The sequence below is a fragment of the Pezoporus flaviventris genome, unplaced genomic scaffold (assembly GCF_033815535.1).
Source record: "Pezoporus flaviventris isolate CSIRO_AGI_PZ_B2104156 unplaced genomic scaffold, CSIRO_AGI_Pfla_v1 ptg000025l, whole genome shotgun sequence".
NCBI lineage: Eukaryota > Metazoa > Chordata > Aves > Psittaciformes > Psittacidae > Pezoporus > Pezoporus flaviventris.
This window is the reverse complement of record NW_026892573.1, coordinates 9,758,776-9,786,556: the sequence shown is the minus strand read 5'-3', so window position 1 is coordinate 9,786,556 and position 27,781 is coordinate 9,758,776. Positions and strand designations below refer to the sequence as shown.

General features: G+C 39.5%; 1 protein-coding gene across 1 annotated transcript in view; it reads left to right on the top strand.

Moving 5' to 3' along the window:
- LOC133271443 (complement C4-like) overlaps positions 1-27,232 on the top strand; it is a 42,005-nt gene extending 14,773 nt beyond the window's left edge. Inside the window, exons 13-41 of the mRNA XM_061457455.1 lie at positions 377-568; positions 1,602-1,751; positions 2,163-2,289; positions 2,662-2,733; positions 3,640-3,843; positions 4,767-4,878; positions 5,097-5,167; positions 5,784-5,923; positions 7,064-7,276; positions 8,643-8,694; positions 9,187-9,267; positions 10,146-10,349; positions 11,841-11,916; positions 12,309-12,465; positions 12,807-12,902; positions 13,239-13,407; positions 14,382-14,548; positions 15,266-15,424; positions 16,009-16,068; positions 16,529-16,622; positions 17,373-17,541; positions 19,142-19,229; positions 20,017-20,091; positions 20,750-20,858; positions 21,827-21,916; positions 22,489-22,581; positions 23,352-23,435; positions 25,680-25,812; positions 26,976-27,232. Coding sequence (XP_061313439.1) covers positions 377-568; positions 1,602-1,751; positions 2,163-2,289; positions 2,662-2,733; positions 3,640-3,843; positions 4,767-4,878; positions 5,097-5,167; positions 5,784-5,923; positions 7,064-7,276; positions 8,643-8,694; positions 9,187-9,267; positions 10,146-10,349; positions 11,841-11,916; positions 12,309-12,465; positions 12,807-12,902; positions 13,239-13,407; positions 14,382-14,548; positions 15,266-15,424; positions 16,009-16,068; positions 16,529-16,622; positions 17,373-17,541; positions 19,142-19,229; positions 20,017-20,091; positions 20,750-20,858; positions 21,827-21,916; positions 22,489-22,581; positions 23,352-23,435; positions 25,680-25,812; positions 26,976-27,114 — 3,576 coding nt within the window. The 3' untranslated portion in view covers positions 27,115-27,232. The remainder of the gene's footprint in view (positions 1-376; positions 569-1,601; positions 1,752-2,162; positions 2,290-2,661; positions 2,734-3,639; positions 3,844-4,766; positions 4,879-5,096; positions 5,168-5,783; positions 5,924-7,063; positions 7,277-8,642; positions 8,695-9,186; positions 9,268-10,145; positions 10,350-11,840; positions 11,917-12,308; positions 12,466-12,806; positions 12,903-13,238; positions 13,408-14,381; positions 14,549-15,265; positions 15,425-16,008; positions 16,069-16,528; positions 16,623-17,372; positions 17,542-19,141; positions 19,230-20,016; positions 20,092-20,749; positions 20,859-21,826; positions 21,917-22,488; positions 22,582-23,351; positions 23,436-25,679; positions 25,813-26,975) is intronic.
- Positions 27,233-27,781: the final 549 nt, after the last annotated feature.

The window sequence follows — 27,781 nt, the reverse complement described above, 5'->3', positions numbered from 1 at the left end:
TAAACAAAGCTGATACCTTCTTGGGGGTGATGACCTGTTATTGTAGAAGGCAAAAATAAGACTGTCATCTAGGGCCCCCTGTTCGAGCTGTAAGACTGAGTGAGGTGGGACAGATTTGTGTTCAAACCTGGGCCTCATGATCAGTGCAGCAGAGGCTTTATCACACTTCCTGTGTTAGAAGTACGGTGTGCTGGTCTCCTCCAGGCTATTGGTGTGCAGGTTGGGAATTAAAACAATTAAATGTCACTGGAAGAAAATAAATTTTAAACAGAAATAGTCTTGGAAAATTCTATATATGTATAGAAAGTTATGCAACATAATGCCCCATTTACTGTGTATTCGCTATATTTGATTTCTGTTGATTTATGCCCTGCAGGTTGTGACAAAGGGACAAGTTGAGCTTTTGGGAAGGGTCTCCTCTTCAAGCAAAATAATAAACCTTAAAATCACCGAGAAGATGGTGCCCGCCTTTCGCTTTTTAGCTTACTACTTCATTGCAAATGAGGGCCATCAAGAGATTGTTGCCGACTCTGTATGGGTGGATGTTATGGATGTCTGTGAAGGAAAGGTACTTTCAAAGCAAGTAGATTTTGTTACTGTATTCCAAAATAAAAACAAAAACATGGGGTATCAGCAGAGCAAGTGCAGGACTGGAGTAAAAAAGTGAAAGACATTTAATTTTTACTGAAAAAGGGAGTCCTGAGAATTCTGGCTAGAAGATACAGCTGCGAGTAAAGCACGTAAAAGAAATATAGTTCTCATTAGAAAATGAAGTGTGAACAAAATAGGAGCCCCTTTAAGCCTTTCTTTCACCTTCCTCCTTTTCCTTATATTGGTATCATAACGGAAAATGAAAAAAAAAAAAGGAAGACACAGCAATCATTCCCAGTATCATGAAACACAACTGCCAAAAAGTGTCAGCTCTCTAAAATTATGTTTTTCCAAAACAAAAAGTTGTTTTGGGTGAAAGAATGTGATACTACATTTGGAAAAAAAAAAGTTTTCAACAAAAATTATCCATCTCTAACATACAAGCCAATTCTTCATTTGTAAAATGACAAAACACAGTTATGTTCAAGTTAGCATTTCCATTAATAATTCCCTATTTATTCACAATCACCATGGCTTCTTCCTCCTAAACCATAGAAGTATCTACATCAGATATGAACCAGATCTGAATCCAGTCATGTTGAAAAATTCAAGTGTGAGATAGAAAGGAGGTGCTACGATTACCTGGTTTAAACCAGCTAATTTTGTATGTTAATTAGTCTTTTGCTGCATTTCATGGTGATTTTATTTCCACTGGAAAATAATAAAATTATGAAGGCCCTAGTTCAGCAAACCCTTTACACATCTTTAATTCCCATTGGTGTTTAAGTGTCATTGAAAGGCAGCATCCATTATCCTGCCCAGAGACATCTTTTAACCTCCTGCCATTGTCCTCCAGTAGGAGATACCTGCATCTACATCTTCAAAAAACCAGGATCCTAGACAGAAACATCATAAAACAGGAACATCCCTGTTGACAGTATTCCTAGCCCAAAGAGTCTTCACTTTTTATTAACAAATGTGATATTTTTGTTTCAATCTTTTCTATTTAGATTAAAGTGCGAACAGAACGAGAGATGTATGAACCAACAGAAAAAGTCAATTTGCAAATTGAAACAGACCATGCAGGAGCAGTTGCCCTAGCTGTGGTTGATAAATCAGTTTTTATTCTGAACAAGAAAAATAAGCTTACAGCTAAAAAAGTAAGATACCTGTAAGAAGAAATATCATATCTACTAGTCAAGCAAAAATTTCCATGACTAATAAGAGAATCAAAAATGTAATTAATGGCTATCAATTGCTAAATCACAGCTTTACTAAACCTGAAACTGGTTTTGCTTTTGCAATTTAAAATCTATTTAAGATTAATGATATATTTAAGATAGGGATTTCCATGCTACAGCAGACAAGCTTTTAAATTAAAAAGGTACTACTTGGAAGCACTGCCAACCTAAAATATCTCTCAGCTTTAACCTCAGTTTCCAATCACAGCTTGTACCACCAGTTTGTCTTGCTTCTGCATGTCAATGACTACAAGAATTTTTCTAATGTATATAAAAATAACCAAAACTTTTCAAGCATATACAGTCCACCTATGCTATTTTATTTGGCAGGTATTTAATGCTATGAATTCGTATGATCTTGGATGCTCTGCAGGTGGTGGTGCAGATAGTGCTCAAGTTTTTACTGATGTTGGTCTGGCTTTTTTATCAGATACAATTCAATCCAAAATTCGGGAAGGTAAGTGCAACCTGCCCTTTACTTTAGATGTTTGTACAAGATCACTATAGATCTGGGGAGACTGATTGCTTAAATACCAGAAACATTTCATCCTGATATTGCAAAATCTTCTTTGACTGTGGATTTTTTCTATTTCTGTTCTTCCACTGAGTTCTGGCAGCTCAGTTAGCCCAGATCACTGCTGCTGGTCCTTTAGTACGCATCATAGCTGGGGCAGGCAGAAATTGTCTAGGGCTGTAAGGTAATCCATCAAAATATGGGTCTTCTATGAATGAGGTTAAGTCCCAGGACTGGTCTTCCATGAATGAACTGAATGATCAGGCTATTACTGCCGTAATATCATGACCAAGCTCTTCTGTTTTGCTTTCCCAGGCTATAAATGCCTCCAGGTTACCAAAAGGCAGAAGAGATCTCTGGATTTTCAGAGGAAAATGTCAGGACTTGGTATGTCTGCTCACCTGGGTGGCCTGAAAGGCTTAGCAGGGGGAGTCAAAAAGGGTCTGGCTGGGATCTAGGGAGCAAGAAGTGATGGAATAGTAAAGGATACCAAGATATGGTCCCACTTCTTGCATTAAGTGACAAAACCTAGCACAAGTGTGCATACTGTGTTGTGAGACCCAATGCATCATTTATCAAAATAATTGAAAAAACAAAAAAAAAACACAAAAAACTAACCCAAAGAGTGGCCCAGCTGCAGAAGGAAACTAATTCATCAGTTTATAATCCTAAATATGAAGTACCTCTACTAGATAACATGTCATGGAGTCAGTCACGGTTTCAAAGCTTTTCAAAATTGTTTGTGTGGCCAAAAACAGTTTTATAGATCATATTTCTTTTCTTTATATTCTGCTTTGAAGTTGTGCTGGTTTTGGTACTTTGTGCTCCAATTAAGAGAAGAGCTAGTATAGTATTTGGTATAAAAACCAAAATAAATAAAAAATAAAAAATCAAACAAACCCCCAAAAACCCGTGTACACAAATCTGTATTTCCTTGCCAGGAGACAGGAAGACTTAAAGCTGGAATCTCTCATACTTCTGAAATTGGTCTCTTTGTTCAAGGAGAACACTGCCATGGTTATTTCTATCAAGTTATCTAATTCCAGTCTGCCAAGGAAGCATTTATAGTTTACAGCCTAAATTTGAAGAGAAAGCTTAGAATAGAATATCTAGGAAGCCATAGGACCCATGCTTTCCTCCTGTGTTTGTGGACTGGTTTTAGAACAGAGAGCAGGTCCCCAGCTGAAGGTGGTCTGTTGCAGTAACTAACTGCAAAGAATGACAGGAATGAGCATGATGAGCACCTTTACACTACTTCTACAGCACTAATTCTGGGCTTTAATTATATTGCAGCCAGAAAGTATCAAAACACTGATCTACAAAAATGCTGTCAAGATGGAATGAAATTAAATCCTATGGGGTTTTCTTGTGTGAAAAGGCTAACAAAAGTGGCTGGCTCCCCTGAATGCAGAAGAGCCTTCCAGGACTGCTGTGAGAAGGCCACAGCCCTCAGAAAGAAAGAAAAGTGGACTAGGCCCAGAGTGGGCTTGGCACGACGTAAGGAACTCTGGAATGCAACTGTCTACAGAAAAATGCCTTTCTCTTGGTGGCAATGGAGGTTAAGGGGCATTTAATGCTGGGGGCAGAGGAGAAAGTTTTCACATCAGTATTTCAGAGCTTCTATTGCATTTTCACAACTGTGCACTGTGAGGGTCAGAGTGGGATTAATAACTTCTTGGGGTGAGAAAAGGCAGGAATCATCTAGTCAGCGGAACAGCTTTATGGAGGAGGTCTTGGCCCCTCAAGCACCCCAGAAGGCTGCAAATAGAGGAGCAGAGAAGAGGGTTGTTGTCTGTGCTCAGGGCTCTGAGTGATCTCAGATTCATAACTATTTTATTAGAGATACTATTGTTATAACAACCCAGTACCTCTCAAACACTACCTCGTGAGAAGGGGCCGCTTTAGCCAGGCACAATTTTGCCTTCCTTCCTTTCTTCTCCCCAGAGTTCCCCTGATCACACAGGGATCATGTCATAAAAAAAAAAAAAAAAAAGCAAAACCAAAAGCCAACCGACAAACAAACAAATTGTGTTGCCAATGACCCCATTCCAAGTGTAATTTCTGCTACCATTTTTCTCAGAGCTTCCCTTTCATGCTCTGTCTGTCATGAATATGGGACAGAGGGAAAATCTTTGCTACACACTGCTAAAGGGGAATGTCTTGTTGTTTGGTAGTGGAAAACCACTGAACTTGGAAAGTAGAATTAGCCTTTTGTTCAATGACAAGCTTTAGTCATTTTTTCTCTTTTTTAAGAGAAGATGAAACCCAGATGAAGTCTTTTCATTCAGAGTATTTTTCATGTTGCTTTCTCTTTGACAAAGTGACAATTCTTACCCTGCAAGGGTAAGGGTAAGGTTTGCAAGGCAAGGTGGGTTCAGCAGCCAAAGACTTCAAACAGAACCCCCGCTCTTGTGTTACAGACTATGATGACCAAGAAGAAGAGTTTTACGAAACCTCTCCCAACTTGCGCAGTTATTTTCCTGAGAGCTGGTGGTGGAATATTGAAGAAGTGAAAAACCCTGGAAATCATAGGTACTGTATTACAGAACCAGGTGAATATGTTTACTTTTGTACAGTAGAATGTATATAAATATTAGCTTTATCTGATACAGATGACTTCAGAATATTTGCAAGTACTTTCTTTCCACAATTGAGGGACTATTTTTTTCTCTTACAATACTCAAGCTTTGGCAAATAACGATGTTTACATTTTATCCATACTTCCTAATATATTTTATTTTGCTTCTTAGCATAGAAAATTTTGCTCCTGACTCTATAACTTCCTGGGAAGTTCAAGCAATAAGCATATCTCCACAAAAAGGTATAAGTATTGGGTATTTTATTGTTGTTTTTTTTTTTACAGATGAATAGAGAACGTATGTTTTTTAAAACAGAAGTACAGTGTTATGTTGACAGAATGAGACAGCCTGTACTGGAAAGCACAAAAGTATTTTGGTTGTGACATTTACTCCTGTCTTTTATGACATATTTAAGCCCAGCCAGAAATTGAGGGATAAATATTTTTTAATTATTACCATTTATAAAAAACAACACAAAGTGGACTCTGAAGGAGGATGGATTATACAATCAAAACTGTCACTTACTCTTTCCATTCTATAAACCATCTCATTTTAACTTCCACATGGCCAGGAAGCCACAAGAAAGGTAGTGGTAATAACACCACATTTCATCCAAAAAAGCTACAAACATTCCTGCTAAATTTTACCAACCAAAAACCATGTCAGTGACTCCAGAGGGCAAATCATCTATTCCTGAGATGGGTCTCTAGTGCAGGTGAGTTGAAAGGATATGCCTGTCTCCCTCCCCTGCTCTTGACCTAGTGGATGCCCAGACAATGACTTTTGATTAAACATTCAACTTTTTATCAGCTGATGTTAAGTGTGCAATTCTCAACTCTCTTTTTTTTCTCATCTCAGGATTTTGCATAGCTGAACCCCACACCTTTGCAGTTTTCAAAGCCTTTTTTGTATCCCTGAGATTACCATACTCAGTCAGACGACATGAACAACTAGAAATAAAAGCAGTGATTTACAACTACCTGCCCAATGATGTCCAGGTAGTATTACCACCAACTGTTTTGCTATAGATATCTATCTAGCTAGATGCATGGCTATGTAATAATCTAATGTAAATGACCCAAGCACCTTTCAGTGCCCTCCTGCAGTGCAGATATAGTGCTTCCATTTTGAAATTCTGCCCAAGGACAGGATCCAGTTCTATCTGCTAATCAATTTTAGTGTATAAAACAGATTTTATTTACCATAGTACACAGCCAAATTCCTTGCCAAATTCCTTGCCTTCTCCCCCTTCATTGAAGCAACCAGCTACTTTTTTGCTGCCTGCCAATCTGGGCAACATGCAGCTGTTGATAAAGCAGATTACACAGGGTATGGGGGTAAATTATGAGCATATAATCCAATGTTAGCCTCAAAATTCATTGTGCATATAATAAAAAGCCACACTTTTTCTGCATATGACACCTATCCAGCTCTGCATATGGTCACAGTTATCACTGGGCTTAGGGCCTCCGTGATCCTCAGGCTGATGCTTATTTTTTCATCTCTTCCTATCTCAGGCAGCTCTGCTTGACCAGCATCTTCTGAACTGCATTGAATGGTGTGCAACTGGGATGTATAAAAATGTGCTATCCTTCTCATTCCCCTGTGGTTCAGGGATAGCCAAAACTACATTGAAAATTCAGTGTAATGAAGAAATACTATCTGATTTACCTTCACAGCCATAGTCAATGCAGAAAAATATTAACAGACTATATGATCATAGAACAATTTAGGTTGGAAGGGACCTCCAGTGGTCTTAGTCCAACCTGTTTTCCAGAGCAGGTCCAGTTAGATCAGGTTGTTCAAGGGCCTTGCCCAGTTAGGTAATGATACCTCCAAAGATGGAGACTCCACAAACTCTTTGGACAAGCTATGCCAGCATTTGATTACTTCTTGGTGAAAAAGTTTTCCCATTTTATAAATGGACAATAGTAAACTCAGGTGACTGAAGTGAAAAACGCTTTCTGTCTTGCAAAATGTCTGCATTGCTTGTTTTGCTTTTTTAAGCAAAAACTCGTCTCCTGTTATACTTGTTTCTCATTTTCCATTCTTATCCAGACAGGCATGGTAGAACTGGAATAATTTTCCTGTGTGGTGTTGCACTAGGCCTAATCGTAGGCATTGCTTTGTTTCTGCAGGTTGTAGTGACAATGGAAGCAGCAAAGGGGCTGTGCACCACAGAGGCTATGGACAAGGCTGTGCAGCAGATTCTGGTGGCTAAAGGGAACTCTGCAACACCAGCCTACTTCTCAGTTGTCCCTCTGACTGTGGGAGAAATCCCAATTACTATTGTTACTTTTGAGACATCTTCTGGACACAGTGATAGCATTAGGAAAAACCTCAAAGTTGTGGTAGGTATAACTAGTTGAGGGCAGGCACTTCATGAATCGTAGAACCAACCAGGTTAGAAAAGGTCTTTAAGGTCAAGTTCAACCTTTACCTGAGCACTGCCAAGTCCACCACTAAACCATGTCACTAAGAGCCTTTTCTACTTGGTTTTTGAACACTTCCCCAGGAATATGTGTTTCTGCTGAAATATAACAGTCACTATGCATAGAGCTCTTGTTCAGGGAGTGAAATCGTAGAAACATAAGGCTAGAAGCAATCTCAGGAAACCTGTATCTCAGCAAGGACTGAGCTATAGCATGGAGAAGAAATTTAACCCTGTGGTGGGCTTGTGTGTAGTGTATATGGAAAGAATTGTTCTCTACAGCAAAAAAACCATCCTTCTACCTATGAGACAGCAACAACTTCCTTCGTGCAGTCAGTGCCCATCTTATAATCTTTAACTTCCACCTGCTCATCAACATTTGTAAAAATTTTTTGTCCCTTATGTAGCCAAGATTAAATATGTCCCTCTAATGATGTTTTGAGAAGGAAATACTCTCTGCTAGCCATAAAGTTAAACCCTATTTTATTCCTTCTAGTTAATGTATCTTCAATCTTAATAATTGCATGGGTAAAATACATACAGACAAACAAAAATGTAATAATTATTTAATACCTTACTTCTCTTCCAAAATGATGAAAGGGAGCAGACTTCTAGAAAAGATGACTTTCAAAGGTCAACACTGACAGGCAGACTCACTACAATATGCAAGTCACCCACTGAGAGCTATTTTTAACCCACACAAAAAATGCAATACATAAAACCCTGCACCATTAATGTTAGTGTAATGGAGGTAAAGATGAGGCATGGGGTGCCAGGAACCTGCTGTTGTTACAGGCCATAACTTTTCTAAGGATCGACACAGTCTCAGAGTTCAATGGTACACCAAACAATAAAGGTATTTGTAAAAACAGGTTTATTAAAATAGAAACTGTAAGAAGAGGGATGTATGGAAGTCAGAAGGAAAAAAAAAGTTTAAGTTTTACCAACAGAAGGAACTCAGAACTTGGTGGATTTCATAGATGATATGAAAATAGGTCCAACTATGAACTTGACTCACAAAGCTGAGAATAAATTTTGAAGTTTAATTTTTCTGGGTTAGTTTTGGTTAAAGGACTTCCATCCAGCGAAATATGTCAATAATAATAATAATTTAAAAAAAATAAAAATTGAGTTTGTTTTACCTTTACCTGGTGAGAAATCTCACTCCAAAATTACTTATTTCTGCCACCTGCTGGTCTGGTGAAGTGCAGAGGTTGCACCTTTCATGCAGCCGGCTTTCAGGTGTGCTTGCGAAAGTTTTGACCTTTCTTTCCTCAATTGTGCAGGCTGAAGGTGTTCTACAGAGAGAAGAAAAGACCTTTTGCATTAACAGTGACTGTAAGTTACAGGCGATGTAAAGCCTGGTGTAAATATCAGATGAGTGCAGTTAAATACCTAATATATGAGTGCTGTTTTGGTTGACTAGAGCTTGTCACAAATCTCTTAATCTGATACACAGCGAAAGACTCAAAAAAGAAAAATCATTTAATTCTAAATGTTTATAATTTATTTGTATTACTTTTGTATTTCAAAGTACCATTCTTTAAATGTTAAGTAGGCATCTATTTAATTTGCTAATGGTTCTTCTGAGTTATTAAAACCAAGCCTCATTTTAAGCCAAAAAATATTGCTAACAATTGAAAATGAAATAAACTTCAAAAAGAGAAGTACATTTCTTTTCATAAATTTCTTTAACATTTCTGATGACATTTTTGTTGTAATTGCCATCAGCTGTGAGATGCTTAATGAAAAACATGTTCTAAAATTGCAGTTTATATTTTTAGGTTTAAAGAGCCTAGATATAGATCTCTATTTACTATTTGTTTACAGTAAAGTCCCATACACTGGACCTGAACAGACCATCTGATATGGTACCAGGTTCTGATAGTCACGTGTTTGTTAGCCTGAAAGGTAAATGTAATTTTTTGTCAATAACTTCTCCATAGGTGACAAAAGACATCCCCCTTTGTGCTGCTTATTCCTGAATGTCTGGTCTCCGTTCGTTCCTAGTTTTTCTGCTATGGCTCAAATGAGCTGTGATACATGCCCAGATCACAAAACAAAACAGCCCTAAGGTTGATACAGTACCTTTCCTCTTCCTAATTACTCCTTCTCACTTGTACTGGGTAAAATCTTTATGTAGTCCTTTCCCACCTCACTGTGCGCAGGCTAAATTTATGGGGAGGCCAGAGAAGAAGGGAAGGGTTCACTCTCCCTAATAACCTCACACTGAATGTAGGTCTGTAGAAAACTGCTTTAGTCTTCAGAAATAAGGATGTCAGACTGACATATAAGTTCTGGAAAGTTCTGTTTTTCTAAAGGGAAGATACCTACAATAATATATTCATTTAATCAAATAATTTTATACATATATATATACACACATGCATACGTATTTTAAAAACAACTACTAACAAGTACTCTTATTAATTATTAGAATATTTTTTTCCCAGAAAATGAAAGATAATGCATTCTAGACACAATGACTATTGGCTTCCATTTCAAATTGCTGTATTTCCCCCTTTCCTTGCTTCCTTGCCTCCAGTAGTCTCAGGACTATTTCTTCTCCATGCTCCTTTACTGCTCCAGTTTCCTTTCTCCAGCTTTCCCAGGGCCTGGAACCTTTTTCTCATCCATCTTTACAAAGTCTTAAGTAGCTGAAAAGAGTATTTAATGAGAAGTATCAGGCCATGCTGGAGTGCCAACCTATAGTTAGTATGACCTTTCTTCATGTTGCACTAGCAAGCTTTACATGTGATATGTACTATGGCTTGTATTTTTTCCAACAGGAAATATTATGGACGAGTCTGTTGGAAATTGTCTTAGTCTCAGTGGAGTTGAGAAACTTATTCAAGTGCCCACAGGCTGTGCAGAGCAAACAATGGTGAAAATGGCCCCTGCAGTCTATGCAATTGAGTACCTGAATGCCAGTGAGCAGTGGGTGAACTTTAATCCTCAACAGAAGGAGGAAGCCATTAGCATGATTGAAAAAGGTATGAAAAAAAAAAAACAAACAAAAAAATAAACAACAAAAACAAAACCAGAGAACAACCTGCAGCATCTTTGTTATCGTCTTTCACTGAATCTTGCCAAAGGACTGAGCATTGTCTTAACATAGGCGCACAAAAATGCCTCTGATAATCTGCAGACAGACATGAGAACAGAGCTGATGGGGGTTTAGAAGACTAATTGCCCACATCTGACATTGTGCAGTATTGACATTCACAGTCCACCCTCCTTCTTGCCTAATTCAGAAGCAGAAAGTAAAATCTGAGCTGATCAATGTCAACTCTTTTCAGAGTAAATGGACAGAAAAGGCCAGTTGTTCATTTCCTCCTAATGTAGATGTGCAAAACAGATCAAGACAAATCATGTCCTAAAAGTCCTTATTTCTCCCCATGGATCATAGACAGTCCCTAGGATGGCCAGTTGAGATGGAGATACCCCTGCTGGAGATGTCTCTACTTGGCAAGAGAAGTATCACTAAGGAAACTTCCTGTAGTAGTCATGGTGTTCAAATTTTCTCTTCCACACTCATGTATTCATTACATGAGCTAGAATGACTCCAGCAGCCTTGGACCAACCCAGGAGGGAATTTCCTTAGGGAGAGGGCAGCTGCAAGGCTGCTTCTTAAAGAGCACACTTGAAGACATGATCCAACTGTACAGCAAAGCCAGGACCATAGCATGCGGAAGCATAGGTGTTTCAGCTCACAGGGACTAACACAGAGCCCAAGTTACCAGTATTGCTTTTTCTAACTAGAATGGTGTGCACATGGCATAAAGCAATATAATGCACCTGCTTTCAACATCTTTGGACAACATGTGACACACATTTCATCAGTGAAAAATAAGGGTATAAACAGAGACAAAAACATGCTAACAGTAGCTGAATTGAGGTCTTTTTGCTTATTTACCTAAGACTGCCTAAAGTGACATAAAGTGCTGATGATGAGTATTTGGTATTGTCAGGAGCATTTAGTCCCTATGTTATGCTTTTATTAATTCTTATTGAAGTTCACCAGAGTAGAAAATGAGTTGTGTAGCTATGATACACACTTTGTCAAGATAATCACAGTCAAGATCAGAGTCCACAAATCATGATTTCTAAGCCTATGTCTGACCCAGGAGTTGATGGTTTGTATATTTTTTTGATTCTATGCACCATGAAGTCAGGAGCTTGAAAAATTTTCGGTAGTAGGAAATAAGTTTCCCAAGATTCACTGCACAGAAAATGCTTTCTAACTACAGATGCCTGCAGTTTTCAGGCTATTCTCATGGCTCAATTAAGTCAAACAAGACAAAGCACCTTCTGTCAGAGGCCTGCTGATACAATCATTTCCTCTTTAATGTGTCAGTGAAGACCTCCATGTACTCTTCCACTAGTCAATACTGAACATGTCCCTGTTAATACAAACGAGGTATCAAAATGCCTGAGAAATATATGTATCCTCTGAACAATTACGTGCTGTTCTGTTCATGCAGGTTATACTAGAATTCTTGAGTTTCAGAAGGCAGATGGATCCTATGGAGCATTTAAACAAACTCCCAGTAGTGTATGGTAAGTGTATATTTCTTTTTCTTTTTTTTTTCTCCAAAATAACTCTATTATCATTTGATGCATCAGAAGCTGGATCTAGAGGGGCTGGATTTTAAATTCTTCTGGGCATGGTGCTGCCTGTATAACTTTGTCATAGATGATCAGCTCTGTAAGTCTCTGAGCATATTTAGTCCTTGATGGAGGAGGTTTATATTGAGCAACTGATGATTGTTTTGCATTTGCCACAAACTAGAAATTTTCACACTGATGACAAGTAATAACTCACTAGATTCCAGTGAGTGCACTGTATCGAATATGAGTCTATGTACAAAATTAGTATGTTTCTTTTCCTGCCAATATAGTCTTCTATAAATATCTGCCAGCACATGTTTGAAAAATTTTATTTTGTGCAGGTTAACTGCATTCATTGTTAAAGTACTCACAAGGAGCAGAGAATACACTAGTGTCCAAGACAGTCACATACGCAACTCAATTTCCTATTTGGTCAATCAACAGCAGCCAGATGATTCATTCCATGACCATCACCCAGTATTGGACAGAACTATGCAGGTAGGTCATCCGTATTTAGAAGAATTTGTTGCATATCTAGGGCTGTTAGGATTTAAAGGAATATTGTGACTTGTTGAATAACAAGAAACGTATCTAAAGAAAAGAAACCTGTACTGTAAGAAGTACAAAATCTGTAATGTAAAAATAACTTGTTAAAAGGTCTGTTATAGCAAAGATGCACAGCTAGCCTTCACCACATTTATCATCCAATCCAGTCTTAGATCATTTTGTAACTGACCTATGCCTTTAGAGCACTTGGGAAATTAATCCCAAGATCCTTGTGCTTCGTAAAAATGTGTACATGTACATTTAACTTTTCCTTTCCATGTTTCATCTTTCAGGGTGGCATTGGGTCAGCAGAAGAGGATTTGGCTTTGACAGCCTTTGTAACTATAGCCCTGCAACAGACTTTACAGGTCTTCAAGTCACCTAATGTGGTAAGAAGCCTGACTGTTCAAGTTTGAAGGCTATTGCAAACAGCACGACCACCCTGCTGTTTTTAAGCATTGCAAATGAGGAAGTAAAAGTCTGTTTACAGTCTATGGTGGATAGGAAAAGATACTGTGGCCGAATGTACAAGGTGTTTCGACCTACACTCTCCATCATCAATAGCTTTAATCACTATATTATTATAAAATTATTAAATTATAAAATTATTAAATTTTTCTCAAAAATTACTGCAATGAAGTATTCTAATTTCTTAATACTCTCCCAGCAGCAACAGTTAATAGGTCTGAATGACCTTTATAAATGGATCCATTTTGTTTTCACAGGTACAAGTGATTAGAGGAGCAGTGGCTTACATGAAAAATCAGCTTTCAAGAAATACTAACTGCTATGCTACAGCTGTCACTGCTTATGCTCTGACGCTTGTGCAGTCTGATAGTAAAGAAGCCCAGTCTGCAAAAGAAAAATTAAGGGGCTGTTCTGTTTTTGATGCAGGTACTGGTGACCATTCTTAAAAGTTCAGTTAGAAAGCACTTTTCCTAATTCAAGCACTTTGAGCACTCTTACATGAGCAAACCAAATTCACATAAATGAAGACACTTTAGCTTTACAGAGGCATGTATGTGCATGGGTAATATACTTAAGTTACATAATTGAATATTTCAATGCTGAAATTGTAATATGTCATTTGTATAACTAATATCACTATAAAGTAACAGCTTAACATTGTGAAGTTTGGATTGTCACCTCATCTGATACTGGAATTGGACAGAATCATGCTAAATCGTCATTTAACTTTTCTTCTTCTTCTGCTGTCTACAAAATTTTCCACACCCCTAAACTGCATTTAAAACCAACAAAAAAAAAAAAGTCCAAGCTAACTTGGAATAAGAAATTTTGATGGGTAAATAAGAATGAACAGCTACATATGGCAGCAGTCTAGACTGGATTTGTGATCAACAGACAAGCTGCCTTTTCCAGCCCCACACCAGCTCTGTGTGTTTTGTTCCAGGTCCACATGGTTGTAACCTCTCCCCCCCTCAGCGGGCAGCTGTGGTCAGTGCTAAGTCAGTTGATTAAATGGCTTCACTGCCACACTATTAATTTCTCCTAATTCATTTGGTAAATACATTATAGTTTAATATCCATAGTTCAAGCAAGACTGGATTTCTGGGCATAATTAATACTATTATCCATCAGGGACCACCCTGATATCAGTGTTACCACTCTACCAGATGGACATCACTGTACAATGGGATCATTAAACTATGGTCTAATGGGCTTAGAATTTTGGATAAGTCAAAATTGAAAATTGTGTTTCCTTTTCCATTATCTTTACTGTCCAAATGGTTTGTTGCTCTTATGACAGCTCCTCAGCACTATGATATGAAATATCTCCTGTGTAAAACAATAGCTATTTTGGGCAAATGTCTTTACCAAGGGGATTCAGCACTGAGTTATTCTTGCAGCAACGCAGCAACGCCACTGGGGAAATGGCAATGATGCAGTCTCAGTGGAAACCACTGCCTATGCATTGCTTCAAACGTTGCTCCTGAAAGACATGGAGTACGCAAAGCCTATTGCTACGTGGCTGACAGAAAGAAGGAACTACGGTGGAGGATACTGCTCTACACAGGTGCCTGACCAACAGTCTGCTTGGAGTTTCAGGGGGAGGGAACTAAACAGAAGCCCCATAAAGACTTCTTCATTTAGATTGGACAGTATCATAACAGTTGATAATAGAATCATAGAATGGTTTGGGTTGGAAGGGACCTTAAAGATCATCTGGTTCCAACTCCCCTGCCTTCCTGCTCAAAGGCCCACCCAACCTGGCCTTGAACACTTACAGGGATGGGGCATCCACATCTCTGGGCAACATGTTCCAGTGTCTCACTACTCTCATAGTGAAGAATTTCTTCCTCATATCTAATCTAAATCTCTCCTCTTTTGGCTTAAAGCCATTCCCTCTTGTTCTATCCCTACATACACTTGTAAAAGATTTCTGGCAATCCCAAACCTGTTTGGTGTATGAAGCACTAAAAATTTTGCTCATTAATAAAACTGGGCCAAAATAAAATGGATATAAGCAAGCAAATATTCTTTGTCATTATGAAGACTTACAATAAATGAAGGTCAGAACTCCAGTGGTTTTAGCATTTAAATTATAAAAGAAGAAGCTGGAAAATGAGGTGAATAGTCTGTGCATGTAAAAATAGAGAGATACAGGAGAACTTCAAAGCAGCAAAATACATAAAACTGAAGAATAGCGCCAGGTTACTGATCATGTCATCTTACATACTGTTGAAATAATTTGGCATAATTGCTAGTTATTTTGCATTTCTTTCTCACTTAGGACACAGTGGTGGCCCTAGAAGCTCTGTCAGCATACAGCATACAGACATTGAACACTAGTCCCACCAACCTGACTGTAAAACTGGGAACACCTGGAAGGCAAAAAGACTATAGTATTACTCTGACTGATACTGATGAAGCAATTCAGAAGGAGCTAGAGGTACACAACCATCCATTGCTTCAAGCTTTATTTCCTCAAACAGGAGAAACATTGGCTCATCTGGTTTAGGTTTTCCCATGTTAAGCAATTATGATGTAGCTTGTTTATAATAGTTTTAATATCTTAATCTGTAAAACAGAATCTTTTTAAAGAATAAAATAAATCAACAGAAGTTTAGCAGCACACTTCAGAGGCTCTCTCAGACCTCTTAGAGAATTTTGGTGATGCGAATCTCCCCCAGTAGTGAAGAGCAGCCAGGAGCCCAAGTCTTGCTAGGGAATAAGGAAGAGGTAGAACATTCTGATATTCAGTGTGTAGGGACCTGTTAAGATGTCAAATCCATGCTACAGAGGAGAGAATAAGTTGGGAAAATATGTCTCCTGGGACTCAGAACAGTAGCGCAGTATATTAAAAATCTTATGACACGAGGTCTCATAACTCCTTCTACAGCTAAAGGTTTTCCCTACCCCAGTTCTTCAGGTTAAAGGAATAGAAGAGTACTAAGACTGCAGGAAAAAATAGATCAAATGCTGATCACAGACTAAACCTTTTCTTTATTTTTTTTTTTTTGCCTTTGTCTGCAGTTTGAACTTGGAAGAAAACTTGAAGTGTCTGTACATGGCAGAGGAAATGGAACAATGAGTGTAAGCTCTAAATAAGAATTTCAGAGTTCAGCTGGACTTCTTTTAATCCCTTTCTGAAAAGAGCATAAGAAATTACTCGCCATGGCTTTATCCTTCCTGTTCCTACCTCCAATTTTCTAAAATTCCAGGCTTACAGACTACCCATCAGGGCAAACAATTTTAACTGCTTTTAACTTTAAGTTCACTAAATGTCAATGCTGATAGAGGTGGCTGTAGTTTGAAAGACCCCCTTTGTGCCTGGAAATGGAGAGTTATCTCTGAGGTGCCACACTATTTGTGATTTGCACTTGGGACCTCTCCTGCTTATATCCATGACAGTCATCTGCAACTAGTATGTGCCTCTGGGAGACTGGTGTTTCTCTCCACACTCACATCAACATTTGCTGAAACCCTGGATGAGTAAACCCTTGGTCATTTAAATAATATTTTTAGTGTTTTTCTGTTTATGTGTTCATCTTAGATATTAAAAGTGTACTGGTCATCTGAGCTGAAGAACGACACATGTAATGATTTGATTTTGACGGTGGAAATGGAAGGGAACATTAAGTACTCTGGTGAGTGAAAAGGGAAGAGGTTGGGTCTCAAAGGTGAAACATATAGACAGCTGCTGATGATACTCAGTGGCTTTCCAAACTTGGAAAGTGCAAACAAATGAATGAAACAAGGAAAGAGAGAGGCCTCTGAACTTTACCTCAACATTGTTTCTTTCAGCTTATTAATATTTTTGAATAGTTCAATAATTATCTGAGTGACTGTAGGTGCAGCAAGTACCTAATAGATACACAAGTACTATTAGTAACTCAACTTTGTTATTGGGAGACAATACTGGGAGACTACCTTTCATGGTGCTCCTGACTACCACAAAAGGAGAGCCCAGCTCAGTTCCCTGGATAATAAGGGACCCACCATGTGGCCTTAAACTTCTTTTGGACAGATCTGTCGTAGGTCTTTTTATATGAGCAAGACTGTGCTTTCCATCCCCTGGAGTGTGTATTCATCATCCTCTCTGCTTATATCTCCTTTTTCTTTTCTGTTTGAATAGCTAGCTTTTGGAGGCAGGGACTGTCCTTTACATATTTATGCATAGCTTAGACCCCATTATTAGCTAGATCTGTTGGTTATTCTCTACCCCTAAAATTTTAACTCTGAATTAATTAGAAATGCTGAGATGGTATACAGCAAACTTACAAAAGCCATAGACATCGCATGGCTGCCCACTGGTATTTCTCATTATACAAAAAGAAGCCAAGTTACCAGGTCCTCAGCCAAATTTGTGCATGGCTGACCATGTCTGTCACCTCCAGAAAATGCATACTACGATGAAAACAATGATTATGAGGACTCATTTGATGCAGAAAACAGCACGTTTGAGCCACAGTCTGAAATAGAGTGGTTTGATATCCATAGCAGAAGGAAAAGGGATGTGATCCTTCCCAGTAAATCAGAACTGCTGCAGTACAAAGTCTGTGTCAGGTAGGTCTGCAAGATCAGCTCTTCATTATAAAATGCATTAATTTTTTTTGCAATTCTTCTTGGTCACCCTCATCACATCTGCAAGCTCAGCATCCAACCTGGTGATCTTTTGTGAGTACACACACATGGTGAGTGTGCCCTCTTTCCCATGGCAGAAGAAAAGGTTTCTACACAGAGTATTAGGTTTACACAGTTTACATAGACCTCAAATGTTCATTGCAGGTTCTGCCCCATCAGACTCTGGGGAAACTCTGAAGTGCCTGGCTGGCTAGTCATTAGAAGTCTTTTACTAAATAAAGTAGATGTGACTGGAATACAGTAATAACACATTTACAGAGTTTTATGTCTTTCTGGAGAGATGCTGTTACTTCCTTCATGGGCACACTCTGGCCTCATAAAAAATGAAAAAATGTCACTACTATCTGGGAGACTAGGAAGCACAAGGGATATTCTGTTGTGGCAACCAAGAAGTAGGCAAGGACAGAGTTAGTGAGAAAGAAATCCTCCCATGCAGAGTAACACTGAAACATTTGGGTTTACTCCCTTTCACAGCCTGGCAAGGGTCACAGGAGCACAAAGTGGTGGCTGTCCTGAGTTCCCCTTCTAGAGAGATGAAGAGTGGCAGAAGCAGGTTTTGTTTCCCAGGAGAATTTAGCTTTTCCACTGAGTTTTGACAAAGCCTCAGAGACAGTGGTTTTTGTTCCCTCTCCCAGACAGTGGCATTAACAATGAGGGGAGGACTGGAGTTACCCTAATTCCTCGATTTCACTCTCCCTAGTTAAATGTGTGTTCAGTGATTTGTGTGCTGGCTGAAAAACCATTTTCCCCATTAATTGCTGTGTAACATTCATCAACTATCAGATCTACTGTTCTGCAGGACTTTGCTGAGTGTTAGGGTGAGGCTTAAACAATAATGTGAAGCTCCCTTTGTTGTAGTCAAGACACAGGAGAGAAACTGAAGGCACTGACTACATAAACAAACATCTTCTCTGCACCATAGTATACCTCTTATGAGAAAAGGAATACCAAAAAAAGTTTCTGAAGTAATGCTAAGTGTATGCAGAATATCTAACAGCAATGTACCCTATGTGAACGTAGAACGACTTAATTTTCTAGCAATACTGCAAATACCTGATTTTTGAGAAGAAAAAAATTAGAAAAGATTGGAAATCTAATGTATTTACCTAACGGATAGTTACAGCATTGAAGACTGGATAAACTCAATTCCTGTCTCCATACTCTAAGTTATAGAGAACAGATACTATGTCAGTGCTGTTTGCCTTCCCTGTCTTCAACAGTGCTTTTATGGTGGAATGAACTGTCCTTTGAAGGTGATTGTTTCTGCCTATCAACTGTAAAGAAAGCCTAGATGACAAGCTCAGGCATGACACCTGAGTTTTGGGTGACCATTTGACAAACTTAAAACACTAATTTTGCTTCATGACTTTTAATGAGGCAGCAACTAAATTTCAAATCAAAATTCACTTAGGAAAATTATATAGAGCAAAATATTTTGTTTCACCATTAGCAAACCTGAAGAGCCAAACTTTTCAGAGCAAGCTAGTGCAGATGTTCTCTGGTAATGGTCTCTCTTATAAAGGTCCACAGGTTCCAATCCACCAAAGATGTCCCTGGTAGATCTCTCTCTACTGAGTGGCTTGGAGCCTGACACAAAGGATCTCGATCAGGTTAGAAACACACTTTTATGTTCAATCTTCTATAGCCTTTTCTATAAAAAAGTTGTCTTCTGAAATATTACCTATATTAGAATAAAGAAGGGAAAACAGATTTTTGGATAGACATATTTTCATTAGAATAGTTAATGTTGGAAGGGACCTTAAGATCATCAAGCTCCAACCCCCCTGCCACACTACACCATGTCACCCAAGGCCCTGTCCAATCTGGCCTTGAACATTGCCAGGGATGGAGCATTCACAACTTCCTTGGGCAACCCATTCCAGTGCCTCACCACTCATTATTCTTGTTCTAATAAATATTTGCTGAATATGTACAAGAAATTAAAATCTTGTGGTAAACAGAGTTCAGCCTTCTCAGTTCCTTCTAGTAGAAATTAAAGCAAGGCAGAGCAGAGCACCTAAATATATGCCCATCCTTAACACATATTTCTTCACCTTTGACACTGTTGTCCTGCGACATCCCGGGACATTTTGTACTGTGCTTGCAGAGGAGAAAGCAAGCACATCTTCTTGAGCTGGTTGCTGGGAGGGCACAGTGACAGGTTGATGAGCCACAGCGCTCTGCAAAGGTGGCTGCATAGTTTTGGGTTCCAGAGCCTGCTTAGCTGGGGAAGGTTTGTCCAGCTTCATGCTCTCAGAGACTGTCTCCCTTAAGGAGGAAGAAAGAGTGCAGAATAAAGCAAACAGCTGAACAATGCAAACCAGAGTATAAAGGGTAGTAGCAAAGTTGTTCCCGTTGTGCTAGGGCTTTGTTCTCATTTTATTTGTTTTCCTGCAGTTGGTGATGTCTTCAGACCAGTACATTCAGCACTATGAGTACAAGGAAGGAAAGGTTTTGCTATACTTTGGTGAGGTAAGCAAACCCAATGATTTTCCAATCTTGCCATTTCAGATAGCATATATAAATTTCTTTTTAAATTTAGTCATTATTGGTTTTCACACTCCATTACCTTCCTTTGATTTTTGTGATATATTATTATTGAACAGCTCAGTTGAAACAGGGTGGAGAAGTGAAACCTTCATCCTCCACCTTTCTATATTCCAGGAGATGTAGTCCATGTTTGAAATCTAAGCTTTGGCCAAAAAAGACAAGTCCTCTCTACTCAGAAGAGATGCTTTTTGTCCAGCATTAAAATAGTGTTACAGTATTGGATAGGCTGTGTACATATATTACAACCACTACTTATATGCAAGGTGGCTTTAGCCAAAAGCAGGAAAGTAAACACCGAAGTAGTGAAGATGTGAGCCTGGAACGGACAGTTTCAGGGAGAGAAGACTTGCACACATCTCACAAAACTACCTTTACCAGGCTTATCTCATCCACAAAGTCTCCCAATAAAATCTCGGAAGGAAATGCCTTCTTCAAGTTGAGACTGCAGCTACTCGGATTAACTCACCTGTCCCATCAGAAGCAAGCATTCAGCAGCTAGTACAGGCAGCAATGAATAAGGAACTGACTGGGCAGAAAGAGTTAATTTACTCGTCATAACTATTGTTCTTTTTTCCTCCAGATTACAAGTGGACCAGACCCAGATTGTGTATCATTTGGGGCAAAGCAAATCAATCCCATGGGCTTGGTTCAGCCAGCAAATGCCATCCTTTATGATTTTTACAACCCAGGTAAGGGCACAGAAAAATCATACATAACTGATTGCAAAAGAGATCCTCAAGAACAAACTCCAGTCCATAGCAAGGTGGTTTCGATGTAGTGTGTGAAACCACATGATTTTATTGAGTGTTAATATAACCTGTCTCGAATCCTGTCTCTTCTACTGCCATGGCTTAAGACCATCTAAATAGAGATCCTCTCAGGAAGGTTTTTCATTGCAAATGAACTGAAAATACAAACTTTTACACTCACAGGTTTTTTAATCAGGTTTCCTGAGTTCCTGTTTCTCATGGTGCTTTTAATTGTGCTCCATTCACATTTCTTTTTGGCTAGGCTGTCTTTCTATGCCTCTGAGATTGGCAACCCTAGAAGTTTGCCTTATGTACTGTGTTTGCTGGGGGAATCGGTTTCATTCCCCGCTCAAAGGTTAAATGTAAATCATCCCCATTTGGCAGAGTTATGTAAACAATGTTTGAAAATTAGGCCAAATCTCTACTTTGCCTGAAGCTGAGGGATCCAGGTAAGTTTACACTACATTTAAACCACTAACTCTTGGTGATCCTATCTCCTCTTCCTGAAACAGTGAAATCCTCACTGTAGCTTTATGGTCTAAAGATGCTTCTTAAGATGGATGATTTTCACAGGAAAAAAAATAAAAAAATAAAAAAAAAGAAAGAGTATAGCTCAAAAAAAAAACAAAACCAAACAACAAAAAAAACTAGAACCAAACAAACAACAGCAACAACAACAGAAACTACAGAAGCAAAAATGCAGGTCACTGCCCAACTGAAAGGCAAGGTGAACCCTGAACTCTAGGTGCCTAAGCTATAGGTCTTTGTGGACTATTGATGTGCATCTAACCCTTTAATGCCCTGATTTATCTGGACCAGGGAATAGTTGACCTGCAAATATAGCTTCTACTGCATAGGCTTTTCAAATGGAGCTCTCTGAGAAAAGCCATTTTGTTTCTTCTCCATAGACAGAAAGTGCAGCGTGTTCTACAGTGCTCCTAAGAACAGTGCCATGCTTTCAAAGGTGTGCCACGTCAATGTTTGCCAGTGTGCAGAAGGTAAGGAATGGCTAAATAGACCACTCTAACATAAGACAGCTATTTCTAAATAATACAGTAGTCAAAGCATCCTCTGGTATGTTTGGTACCAAACAAATTTTTGTTAAGATATCCAGGATCGACTTGATAGCTGAATATGTGTGTAAAAACCCTCCAACACACCTCTAAGAAAATTTTTTGTTATAATGTTGAGTGGATAAGTATGTGTAAACTATATCTATCCAAATATCTATGTTTACTCAGACAAATGTATAATTTATTTATATAGAAGTGTCCTGGGTTCAGCAGTAGCAGTTGACTGCTACTGCTGAACCCAGGACAAGAAGGAAGAGATAAGGTTAGATATAAGGAAGAAATTCTTTACTATGAGAACACCGAGCCAGTGAAACAGGTTGCTCAGAAAAGCTGTGGCTGCCCCATCTCTGGCAGCATTCAAGGCCAAGGTTGGACGGGGCCTTGAGCAACTTGATCTAGTGGAAGGTGTCTCTGCCCGTGTCAGGGGAGTTGGAACTGGGTGATCTTTAAGTCCTTTCCAACATTAACCATTATATAATTTATTTTCTTCACTCTAGGTCCCTGCCCAAGACAAAAATCAACTTTCAGTAAAGCTGTAACACAAATGTCACGCTCTAGCTTTGTTTGCTACTACCCTATTGCAGATTATGGTAAGGCATGAAAGACATCTGTCAATTTAGTTTAAACATTGTTCTTTTTAATGAAAATAAATTTCTAGTTTTATATGCCCCTCTCCTGGAATGGGTGAGGTTTCTGTATTTGGCCTAAAAGCTGAGTTGATGAAACAAAGCTGTGTGCTATCACAGTCATCAAGGGGGTGAAAGGGAAAACTAAAAGCTGTGGAAAGATACAGTGGGATGCTGGGGGATGAGCAACATCATGTTACATGGTTTAGAAAAGACCTGTGGTGTGAGCAACACCATCCCCTACATAATTAATGTTGCAGGATGGAGATAAAGAGACTTGGCATGGTGTGCCACAGTTCAGTGACTCCTTTTGTGGAGCCAGATAAATATTTTCTTTTTTGTTAATTTATATTTCTGGCCTTTTGTTTGGACGGAAAGTTGGAAGAACTACTGAAGGAAAACTGGTTCATCAGCTTCAGTAAGTTAGATCCTGACAGAGGACAGGAAAAAATGTGAAAACTCGATCAATCATATAGGAGCTTCTTTAAAAAAAATAATATACACAAAAGGAATACAAATCTCAAGGTTGACGATTTTCTGACTGATGACCTGACTTTCTAAAAGCATACTAGGCATTCAGGATTACTATCCTGTTGTCTTTCATAACCCCATGATTTGTGAATAGATGGTACACAGGGGTCTGTAGAGACAGCTGGTAAAAGCATACTTATTTTTCAGTTTTTGATGCAATTTCTTGTTTCCATCTGGCCTCACACAGTTGTTGTCTGTTGCAGTGTACGAGGTGGAACTCCTCAATAGTACTCAGAAGAATGTTTTTAATTACTATGAGGCCAAAATCCACCGAATCCTTAAAGCCAGTAAGTATCAAAAAGTTTGGCTCCTTTCGTTTACCTGTAGGAAAATTAGGTTGATTCAATGTTAGCCAGTGCAAGCCATGCAGATCTCTTCTCTTGCTGTAGGAAGTAGGATCAGATATGCTTCTGTACTAGGCTTGCAAGAAGGACTGATTCCTTGCAAGGCTTGTTTGGTACAGCTACCTCCCTGTTCCTTTCAGCTCAGGAGTAGGTTGCTTCAGTTCACATTGTGCAGCAACCTCAGAGCACAAGAGCTTCAGTTTTTCAGATGAAACTAAACCAGAAGACACATTCCAGCTGCATTTAGTCCATGGCTCCAAACTGGAGGTAGTCTAAGATAAACCCTCCAAAAATATCTATAGTGTGGATATTAGGTCTTCTGTATCAGCCAATTCACTTTATGGGCTGCTGTTATTGATTCACATTTTTTTCTATTGGAGAAATGTCCGCTGACCTCTGTTTTGATACTAGATGAAGATCTGAAGTGCTTGTTACCCAATATATTGTTAATCACTTGCAATCCTAGCAGAACAGGCAGAGTTGTCCACAATGGCTTGCCTGAAGTCAGTGAACACAGGAAAACTTCTAGAACTTCAATTTAATAGATGTGAAAAAAACAAAGAAGCCTCTTTATTTTTTTTAGGTGCAGTGTAAAGCTTTGCACTGCTCTCAGACAATGTCCTTTCACAAGCCTGCCATCCCAGCTGTCCCCAGGTGAACTTTATCATCAACATCAGTGAACACTGATACCCTCAAAGTAATTTCTGGAGAGTCTGTCATATCAGACTTCAGCTGCTGTGGTATCACATGGTTGTCAGGTTTGAGTTTGGTAGCCAGAGATTGCCTTTAAAAAGCAGCTTCAAAGATTCTGAAACTTTCCTAGACTGGAGCAGAATAATTAACCCACTCCCTTGGTCTTTGCCTAGGGCACTGGCAGTGTCACCAAGTACTTTATGGCACACAATTTGTGATCTGTGCCCAGTGCTTGGGTCCTGTCTGAAAACGAGGTCCATACCTCATGAGTTCAGGGACAGCATCTTTTCTACAAGGGACTTTCCATATGTAGAGAAATTATAATATACCTAATGATCAAAACACTGGCTATGGGAGATTAGAGTACCAGGATGGAAAATTTCATTAATCCCTCCAGAAAACCTTCATGATCTAAAGGACTTAGAGCTCTGAGCCCCAGTGGATCTGAACTCTCAACTCATAGGCAAGCACTGGAAACAGCTGAGAGAAATATACTTTGATTGTGAAGTTAAAGGGAAGAGATGACTTCTCCCATTCCTACCTCCTCTTTATTTTATCCCTTAAAATCCCCTTTGGTTTGTGCTGTATGATGCAGCTTATGAGCATCAAGAGGCTTTCTACAGGCTTGGAAAAGCTGGGAAGAGACATGAAGCCATGAGGCATGAAGAAAAAGCAAGGCATTTCATCCAAAGAAGCTCATGACTAACTAGAGTTGTTATCTTTTGTTCTTTTCTGTACCTGTTTTCAGTGAGGTTGGTCTATGCTGCCATCACCAAGGGTAGATGAGAATTAGTAGGGTAAATTCTCATTTTCTGGACCCCTGGCATTATTTCAGTACCAATCCTTGCAAATAAAAGGTTGGTTCAGAAGACAGATGGAAACACTTACTTGTGTAAGACAAAGACAATTTTGCAGATGTGCGCTCCTTAGACTACTTTGATTATTAACAGAATTAGTGGGCAGTGCGGTGCCCAGATGAATAATTTTCTGGGCCAGAATGCTGACCAGGAACTTCTAAATTATTTTATGTAAAGTTCAGGTCAGATGCACTAAGAAGAGTGAGTTTTTAATAGTGTCTGCTGCACTGTTGAGCCTCAAGATGTTTGAGTTTAGTTTGCTAGCTTTTAAGACCATTACGAGCCTAAGCAATGTGAAATATAAAAGCATGTTTCCCTTGCCTTTTGCTTTAATCTCTGAAATTTAAACAAACTCCATAGGGCCTGAAAGTTCTTTATAGCAAAACAGCTCCTTCAGTAACTACTGAGGAAGTTCAGACAGCCAGCTAAGACCAAAATGGCTTACTTTTTCTCAAATAATGTTAAGGAAAGTATAGCCTACCATAGCATGGCCATTTATTCCCATGCCAAGCCACAGCTCACAAGAGAAATATTACCTTTGCTTAGCAGTGGAGTAAATGATCACAAGGGGTTGTGTCCTATGGGCTACGGTTCTGTATTAGAAAAGCTGATGAGGTTTTCACTTATTGTGCCACAGCTAGTGATGAAAGCATCCAAGTGGGTGTCCACCGACAGTTCCTAACACGCTCTGCATGCAACTTGAATGTGGTCGCTGGCAAACGGTACCTCATCATGGGGAAAGATGGGCAAACGGTTGATTTCAACAACAAGTGAGTGCAATGATTTCCAAGCAGCAGCTATCATGGACCCTGGATCCAGAGGATACTCAGCCTCTTAAAATACCTCCAGAAAGCAAAGGGAGGACCAAATTTTTAGGGGCCAATTCTGCTGGCTTTAGTACTACGCAAAGAGGCAAAAGGGTAGCTGTGGGGAACAGCTGAGACACCCAAACCTATCAGCTTATGGATCTGTGCAGAGCCTCATTCCCACATTTCTCAGAATCAAAATCTGCCTCTGACTCCACTGGGTTAAAAACTCACAGCTAGAAAAGTAGGATGGGAAATGCTCCATAGTTCCATCTACTGCAGATGCCTCAGACAACTCCTATGCTTGCAAAAGAGATGGGTGGGACCATGGCTAAGAGCAACTCTCAGTTTCTGTTACATCATCCATGCAAATAGCCTATTCTTCTCATTTCTCATTGTCACACTTTAATGAGAAAAGACAATTGATTTGAGGAGGACCTTAGCCTGACACTACCAAATATTCTGTGAGGAAGACACCTTAAATGTTTCATTTTCCCGTGTGGAAATGGAGAAAAATTAGTGCCTCTGAAAATTTCTAGGAGGGAGACCTTCTCAGTCAAATTATGACTGCCACTTCCTAAAACCTTAAAAAGTCCCTCTCCCCATCTCTGTACAACAACAGAGAGTGCTTAAGTCAGGGGTCTGCTTCAACAGAAGCCTGCTAAAAACTGAAGTCTCACAAAGACTTGTAGCTTCCAAAATCTTCCCCAACCCAGTCATAAAATGCCAGAAATGGTTATCACCACAGAAAATTAGGAAACATCTTGGAATAGTCTGTTGAAACGAAACCCCCCTTCACTGTGTTTCACTGGTGTGCACTGGGGCTTTTGTGCTACTCCAGAAAACTAATAGAAACTTAGCCCAAGCTTACCTGGTGGCACCCAAAACACACGTAGTTTTTTCAGTTAGTTAGGCCCAGTGTGGCACTGACACTTCGCTAACTTTATTCAAAGCACAGTTAACCTGCTGGTGAAACTTGGTTTCAGACAAGTTTCTTGGCTGGTGTAACTCCTCCTGCTCTCAGAGATGCTCAAGTGGAGGGATACAGCATCATGGGGTGTATGCTTTCCCATTGCTCCACATCCATAGTCATGACTCACCTCTTTACCTGTCCCACTTGCACTCAGGATGCAGTACCTCCTTGATTCACAAACCTGGGTAGAGAAAATTCCAGAAGACAGCGAGTGCCGCACCACCCTGCACCGGCAAGCCTGTGCTGACCTGCATGACTTCATGGACACGTCTGAGAACCTGTGCTCCTTCTGAACCATTGCTCTGCTTCCCACATCCTGTCTGTGTGACTGCGACGTGGCTCCTTCCAGAATTTTTCTTGCTGATTCTGCTTTGCTGATTGATCTATTTCTTGTAGACATAGGCGGGGGGGGGGGGGGGGGGGGGGGGGGGGTAGAAGTGTAATAATAAAAGATTGCAGTTACTCTAATGCTGATTGTGGGTTTTGTCCTTGATACTGGTGAAGAGAAAGCAGGAATTTCTGTCTCCCTGATCCATTATACAACAGCCCAATCATCCTGCAGGGGATCAAACAAAAAATCATGGTGCTTGCAGAGCTTATTAATTCCTGCAGTCATTGTCACTGGACAGCAAAAGAGGCCAAGAAATTTGCATGGCTCAGAAAGAAGACTGGTCATTCATTCACTTACCAAGTACAGCCTGTTACACTACTACTGAAAGAGATATTAACACTCATGCTTCAGCACATCATTTAATTTCTGATTTTAATTGTGAGCCCTCAGGTAAAGGAATGAACAACCCCACTTACACCACAGCAGAATTCCCATACACACATCTGAAGCTGGCACTGGAACTGGTCCAGCATCAGGGATGAGCAACTGGATTGGATATGTCCTGTGCCTGAGCCAGCAGTCCTGCATGGTCTAGTTAGTGCTGGTAGTTCACTGAGGGCACAGAACTG